We start from the raw sequence: 8,005 nt of genomic DNA, 5'->3' as shown, positions 1-8,005 counted from the left end.
GCTGAACCACAGCTCTTCCTTTTCCAGGGGAAAAGCCCATGAGCAGAAGGGGACTTTTTAGGCATCTCTTTGGAGCTACACAACAGGTTCTGTTCCTTTCTCAGAACCACAGGCTTTCAAGGAATCTCTTCAAGGCCTGATCATTTTAATCACTTGTGAGCTCCACACCTTGTAGATAGAGTCCTCATTAAGATCCAGTCAGCAAGCTCAAGACCTGGGTGTCTTGCAGAGGTGGTGTTGCACAACGGCAAAAAAGACACCTGAGCTGTGTCAAACAAGCAGCGGAGATGGAAGACCCTGGGGCTCCAGCTGTTCCAGATGTGGACTTTGCAAGCAGAGTCTTTCTGAGCAGGTACAAGGCCAGGTCTGACTTTGTAGGGGTGAGGTGAACAGACTAGTTAGGTCTGAACTCATCCCACCAAACCTGGCATCCAAGCATGTGTCTATGATAGCAATTGGTGTCATTCTAGACTCTTCAATTGGCCAGAAGATGTGGTCATTTTCTGAAGTCCAGCTAACACATGATTAACCCATGGGAGTTCCTACCTCTCCATCCCTAAACTGAAAGAGGGAAGGTACCTGTGCTCTTCTGCTGTTTTCAACATGATCCTTTGCCTTCACAGACTCTGACACTCTCTGATCTCAAGCCGAAGAGGGGACCAGTGTCAGGTGGCACCCAGGTGACAATTACAGGCAACAACCTTAATGCTGGCAGCAATGTCATCGTGACCTTTGGGCGACAACCCTGCCTCTTCTACAGGTACAGATGAGTCCTTCCTACTCTACGTGCCCGAGTCTGAAAGATGTGAGCAATTATTGTCTACCAAGAGAGGTGTCTTCTGTAGCCCAGACACTTTCTTCACAGAAAGGGTTATCAAGCACAGGAACAGGCTGCCCAGGGAAGTGGTGGAGTCAACATCCTTGGATGTGTCTAAAATTCGTGTAGATATGGTGCTTGGGGACATGGTTTAGCAGTGGACTTGGTAGAGTTAAGTTAATGGTTGGATTTGATGATCTTAAAGGTCTTTTCCAACCCAAACCATTCTAGGATTCCATGACACCTGATTGCTCATGTGCCTCTTTTTCCTGTGGCCACCTCTATTCTGCAATGGGCTTTTTATGTTCTGCATCACACACAACCTTATTGTGCATGTTTTGGGATGGCAGAATAGGATTTCGTTCGTTCTTTTGATTGATATTTTATGTGCTTTTTTGCATGGATCTCTGTCAAATTTCACTACAATTCTCCATGGTCCCATGTTTTGCTGCTTGCTCTGGGAGCATGTCATTTAAAAGATTCATTTTCACGTCCCTGAGTTAGCAGAGGTGGCAAAGAAAATCTGACAACATCATTTCTGAGCATTAAAACACTTCCCTTTTATCCCAGAGTAGTCCTGTAGTGCTAAGATAGGGATGATTTGCAGCATTTCAGCTCTGAGTTGGCTTCTGATCAATTGCAGTTCAGAGAGGCTTAATGTCAGTGTTACCTGCTGAATGTTCCCTGATCCCTGTGGGAATGAGCCTGAATCCCATTCCCAGGGGCTCCCACAGCTCAAAACTACCCAGTGCAACACATTTTACTGCCAATATTAGTGGAGGCTGAAAATGAAGTTGTCACATTTCTCCCAGTGTGTTCTTGGAAGAAGAAGGGGTTGTTTACAGGAGACCTGTCTTGGGGCAGTGCCCTTCCCTCTCCTGGTGGTGGGGATCCTGTTTAGCTGCCTTTCCTGCCCATGGTGTGATTCAATGTCTGTGATTCAGCTTCTTTCATTCAGGAGGGTGAAGTCACAGCTTGTGATTTAAAAGGCCAAGTGGGAGCCACAGCTGCTTGGAGATGTTTAATGAAGAGGCTGGGGAGTTGTAGGAGGGGCTGAGGATGGTCTTTCAGGGGGATTCAGAGAGGACCTGGTGGTTGCAGGCAGTGAAGGGGAGTGCCATGCTGCAAGGGAAGGATGAAGCCTGCTTGGTCTAAGATAAGGCTGAATCACAAATCACAAGACTGGGAGACTCAGGATGTTTAGAGCCTAGATTTTTTGGCTCCTTATGGGAAGGTAAGACCCACTGGAAAATTCAGACCTGGAGCTGGTTTTGAGTCCTGCCCAAAAGGAAAGGTTTCTGCAGAATAGTCTTTGAGTACAACCATAAAATGCTTCTCACTATATTAGCACCTTCCATGCAAAGGTCTCAGGCTTGTTGCAAATTGCACTTAAACAAGGCTTAACAGCCCTAGTGCAAAGTAAACTTTATTATCCCAGACTGGAAAGCTGAGGTGCAAACACCCCTTTTTATGAGCTGCTGCAGCATATGGTCTGCATGTGATTAAATGGATTTAATCACACAGAAATACTTCTGGAAAGAGGTCTGGTTTTGGACTTGGGGTTCAGGTCTCACTCTGAGACTTGAGAAACGATGGCTACTGTGGTTTTATTAAAGGCAATGTCACTTCCTCAGGTAAATGTGTCCTATTATTCAGCATATTCCTGTACCAGTGAGTTTCAGCATTTCACAGTGCATAGGTTAAGGTCACAGGACATAAGAGGAGATTGCTGGGCTCTTTTTGGCACCATTTGTTTTGCTGCTGGTAACACCTGGTTTACAGTTACATGCTTCTCTCACAGGAGATCCACCAAGCACATTGTCTGTAACACCACTGCCTCAGATGAAGGTTTTGAGAAGGTGAAGGTGTCTGTAAGAGTGGACAAGGCCAAGATACATCAGGAATTGCAGTATGAATATGTAGAGGATCCAACCATCCTGAGGATCGAGCCTGAGTGGAGCATCTTCAGGTAAGTGTCCCATGGACAACTTCTTCCACCTCCCAGGGTTTTGTAAAGCAGCACTAGTGTGTTCATGTTGGTCCTTGATACAGGAAAGGGTTTTCCATGCATTGAGTTCACTAAGAAACAGATTTGTGCAGAGCTGTTTCCCAGAGCCCAAGACTATGAGGGCTGGTGCTCTTTCCACAGGAAAGACTAAAGGCCAAGCATGAATTGTGTATTTGTTGTAACACTTTGGATGCTCAGTGTGTGTCTGTGCTTCATGCTTTAATTACAAAGGTAGGTGCAGCAAGTCTCCAACCTAGTGTTGAAGCTTTCTCCCTCTACTGAAACCCACTCTTCATCTCCAGCATCAGGATGGTCCCTGTTTGAGTAATGTTACAGGTCACTGGGGCTGATTAAACTATGCAGTTGTATCCTGAAAAGTTGCAATTCCTACTGTTTTTGGTTGTGACTGTTTTGGACCCCACTGGGCTGTGTTCACAGCTTTACATGGGAGCAGGACTAGTCACTGATCTCTTGAAACCAGGCAAAAATACCATAACTGTGCTTAGAGAAGTGAATCTCCCCTGGGTTCTTGCCTTTCCCGCAGCCTTCATGGATGGGCTGGGTTAGGAATAAACATCTTCAGCCATCATGCCTGAAAGCCCCAAGGGCTGTCTCCTGAGATGAAGCACAAAAGGAGCCTTGGTCCCTGTCCTATCAAACAACCTTCCTCCTTGTTAGACATTCTTTTTTCTCTTCACCCCTTTGATGTTCCTTTAGTCAATTCAGAGATTTCACATGCCCTGGTTGTGGAAAGCATCCAAACTCACAACTCTCACTGAAATGCTTTCAGAAACCTGCAGAAATGGCCTCAGAAAGAGAAAAAATGGTCATTAAATGCACTGGAATTTCCTTGAAAAGATATAAAATAAGAAATCGCAGTCTCCTCTCATTCATCCACGACAGCTCTCTGCTTCCCTGTCAAACTGGACTGATTGGAGTGTCTGGGGATTAGGAGCAGGGCTTGTAAATCCCCCAGTTCAGCTCCCAACCAGAAGATGTTTTCACAAATCAATTAGTGCCTTTAATTACCATGAGGGAATTTACTGATTTAGCCGGATTGAATCTTTGCACTTTAGGCTTGAATTTTAGTGTCTGGATTTTCCGTTTGGGGGTTTGATATTCAGTCAGAGCTCAGCTTATCAGTGAAATAAGAAATCACTTTACTTTTTTTCCTTTTTAAAGTGAGTTCAGTGTCAGTTAAATGGTGCAAGATTGACAGTTTAGGAGAGTGAATTCCCTAATATCCCCAGGAAAGCTGCAGCATGGGGACTTCCTTCTACCTGGCCTCAGGTCTTGGCTGGGAGGGGAGTTCTCCAGAGCCTGTTTGCTCCTTGTTTTCTATGATCAACCTGCCAGCAAGTGATAAAGCAGCAGCCAAGGAGTTGCTTTAGGTGTATTGGCAAAGTTTTGCCCAGCCTGGGGATGAGAGACTCCCCATCCCATTGTTTACTGCCTTGGATCTCCCATCCCACCTCCCAGCATAATGGAGATTAAGAAGAGGGGCTTGTTTAGTGCTTGCCAGCTTAGTTGCAGGGTGTGTAGCAGCTGGGATGGATGCCAGGGACTCTACTTGTCTCATCATTCGGGTGCAACCTGTACCTTTTCCTCTCTTCAGTGTCTCTGAAATCAGAAAGCAACCACTTGAGCATTAACAGATGCCCAATTTTCATCAGACCTACTTGCTTTCATCCTCTTTCTTGTGTACTTATTCAAAGGTGCATAATCCTGGAGGAGGGTGCAGAGGGAGAAGATGCAATATTCAGGATTACCACTGTGGTTCAGGGTGTCTGGGACAGTTTTAAGCACTACAAATGTTAATTGTGGAGCTGTTTCCAGCAGGTTATAACAGAGAGAAGCATTAGAATAAAGCCTCCACAGAGACCCGGGTGCAGCCAACTCCAGTCCTGAGAATCAAGCAAGAAATGTCAGTCAAGATACATGGATCTTGAGATAGATTGAGGCTGCTCCTCAATGTTCGTTATATTGTGGGATTCATTGCAGCAAATCCACTGTGCTTCTGATTCCTCACTCCTGACTGTGGGGCTAAGTTGTTTGGAGAGAGAGGTGATTGCTATCAAACCAGCTTTGCAAAATTAGTGAATTAATATACCAAGCCTGGCTTAAAACCTTCTCAAGTGCCATTTTCCAAGACAATAAAGAAAAGATTACTGCTAATTTACTCCCATAGCCAAAAAATAATAATAAAAAAAGAAGGAGTCATGCTGGGCTGGCAAGTAACTAGAATTTTATGAGGCGTCATTAATACTTTTGATCTGGGTTTGATTTGAGTTACATCCAGGAATTTTCTGAGTCAGCAGACAGAAAAGGATTCTCACAGCTTTTGGGAAAGGCAAGAGTGAAATTGAGAAAACTGGTAGTCTTGGCACCTCTGGTACTTTGCTGGGCAGCAGGGTGACTCTGAGCTCTCATCTGATCTGGGTGAGAAGTGGCCATGACCACCATTAGCTTCCAGACACAAAAGGCAGGTGGTTTTCATGCAAAAGCAAACAACAGTTTTATTTACTTGATTTGCAAGCTGGGAGTGGGTTAGGGGATGATTTCATGTCCTCAGCAAACACGACTACTTGGGCTTTTTTTGATTTTTCAGAGAAATGACCCCTCTCTGATCTGGTGCTTAGTAACTGTGGCCTGAGCCTGCAAGCTCAGTTTCCTAACCAAACACAGAATATTTAACATGTGGGTTTAAAACTGTGTGCACAGACTTGACTGATTAAATAAAAAGATTTATGCATATATAGACACACTTGTATGTCTGTACACAGGCACACATATTTGATACCACTGGAACACATAAAACTTTCAGCTGAGTAAAGATACAAAATCTCTTCTAGTTTGAATCAGCAGAGATTCATAATAATATTAAATAATAATAAAAATTAGAAAGGCTCACAGCCAAAAATCCAGAAGAACCAGATCTGTGGAGAAAGAACAATTTAGTTTACACACTTCTCTTCTGGTTTTTGGTGAGTGAGCTCTCTCTGGGTGATATCAGGAATACTTCATGTGATACTGAATTTTGGGGAGAGAGTATTTTTTCTGTAAGGCAAGGAGGGGGAGCTCTCTTGTAAGTGGATGTATGACTTCAGAAGTGAGCCTCTGTGCATTCAAGAGAACTCAACTATCCAAGCAGAACTTATGGAAATGGCAAAATGTGCCTTTGCCCCATAAAATTTCACATTAGAAATTTCCCATCACAACTGATGGTTTCAGAGAACAAGAACTCGAGGTACTTTGCAAAACTCAAGGTCAGTGTTTTCCTAACTATGGAACAGTCTGTACTGGTACTTATTGAAGGAAAGACCATAAGGAACTTTCAGAGAAGTGTCACAGAAGCACCTTCCAAAAGATATGGTTGTAACAATGTTCTTTAGCAGAGCTCAATGCTCATGACTCCATATGTGCAGGTTTCTTGGTTACACAGGCTGGGTTTAAACTAGTAAGTATTTAATCCAGGTTTCCTCTTTGGTCCTGAAACCAGTGATCATGCATAACCCTCATCCACACCACCACCAATGATCTTTGCTCCTTCATAGGAAATTTAGTTTCCTCTATCCTGCTTGTTGGGAGCATTTCCTGGCCCTTGTTATCCCTTGAACCATGACCAAGCTTTGCCTGGGGTTCTGTTAGCAGCTTAGCAGCATCTATGGTCACCAGGCAGTGCCTGAGCTGGTGTCCTGGCCCTTGGGTTTATCATTGTGGTGTAACTAGAGGGACTGAAGCACAGTCTGAGCTGACTGTGTCCAGCTGACAGAAACCTGATAGCTACATTGCTGAGCAGAGATGTGTATGTGCTTTCATTCCCACCTGCCTCTTCTGATTAATGATGGGAGATAAATGAGAAACATGGAAAACAAAGGTCAGAACCGGGGGGGATCAGTCGGCCAATACAGGCTTCTTACGGTGTGTTTATTCTGTGGTGTTTTCTCATTTATAATGCACATGTTTCTTTCATGTATGTGTAGGTTTATCTGGAGGCAGGAAAGGGATCCTGAGCTTTTTTTTTTCCAATCCCACTCATTTCCACATGGCCTGCCCTCCCCTTCTCAGCAGAGCACTCCAGGAAATCAACTGCAGGCTGGATAGTTTCCAAGGGGAGATCCAGAGGCAGGTGCTGAAGCTGAGAATACCCCTCACCCTGGGAATACCCCTCATCCTGCCCTGGCTGTGTGAGCCCTGACAGCTGAGGGGTTTGCTTTCTTGGATAAGTCTTTCACTTCAGCCCTTGCATCCTGTTGCCTCTGCCACAGTTCTACAAAAGGAGAGCTCATCCTGGAAAAGAAATGCTGTTCCAACCCCAAACTGGGGACCGTTGCCTATGGTGAACCCTTCCTCTCAACAAGAGGGTTAAAACCAATGAACACATCAGTTCCTACTGAAGCCTGGGAATGATTCTTTGCAGTTTCCTTCCTCCCTCCCTTTTGCTCCCTGCAGCTGGAAGAGGCAAAGGAAAGGAAAGGAGGGTGTTCCTGAAAGCCCTTGCATCCTGTTGCCTCTGCCACAGTTCTGCAAAAGGAGAGCTCACCCTGGAAAAGAAATGCTGTACCAATCCCAAACTGGGGATCATTGCCTATGGTGAACCCTTCCTCTCAACAGGAGGGTCAAAACCAATGAACATATCAGCTCCTACCGAAGCCTGGGAATGATCCTTTGCAGTTTCCTTCCTCCCTCCCTTTTGTTCTCTGCAGCTGGAAGAGGCAAAGGAAAGGAGGGTGTTTCTGAAATCTGTTTCCTTCTAGTGGCAGTGATTAAGGAAACAAGAAGGGCTCCATCTACATCTCCCCATCTTAAAATGGGCTTACAGAGATGTTATAGAAAGTGAGAAAGTTTACCAAAGGCAGGGCCATGGTTTGTATGGATTGTCCTCAGTCTTTGCCTGGGCAAAGGGACACATAGACTGGAAATCCCTGTTCTGTCACATGTTGGATCTAACAGACATGGCAGAACTTACCTGCCTGGATCACCAGATGGAAACCAAGCAAACACCTTATACAGAGCAAGGCTGATGACTTTGGCTTTGTGTCCTCTTGATGCTGCAGGACCAGGTTCCTTGCAGCACTGAAGTGTGTTCACTGAGCTGACATAATCTTTTCCAGGATGGAGTTTTTATAGCAGGTTTAACATGCAAGAAGGGACTACAGTCCTCAGTCAAGTTAGCACTG

General features: G+C 44.9%; 1 protein-coding gene across 1 annotated transcript in view; it reads left to right on the top strand.

The window, feature by feature from the left end:
* PLXNA4 (plexin A4) overlaps positions 1-8,005 on the top strand; it is a 443,819-nt gene that overhangs the window by 375,555 nt on the left and 60,259 nt on the right. The window contains exons 14-15 of the mRNA XM_009998100.1: positions 624-760; positions 2,619-2,786. Coding sequence (XP_009996402.1) covers positions 624-760; positions 2,619-2,786 — 305 coding nt within the window. The remainder of the gene's footprint in view (positions 1-623; positions 761-2,618; positions 2,787-8,005) is intronic.

Source organism: Chaetura pelagica, unplaced genomic scaffold (genome assembly GCF_000747805.2).
Source record: "Chaetura pelagica isolate M959 unplaced genomic scaffold, ChaPel_1.0 scaffold224, whole genome shotgun sequence".
NCBI lineage: Eukaryota > Metazoa > Chordata > Aves > Apodiformes > Apodidae > Chaetura > Chaetura pelagica.
The sequence above is the reverse complement of the archived record's forward strand: the minus strand, read 5'-3'. Positions and strand labels throughout refer to the sequence as shown.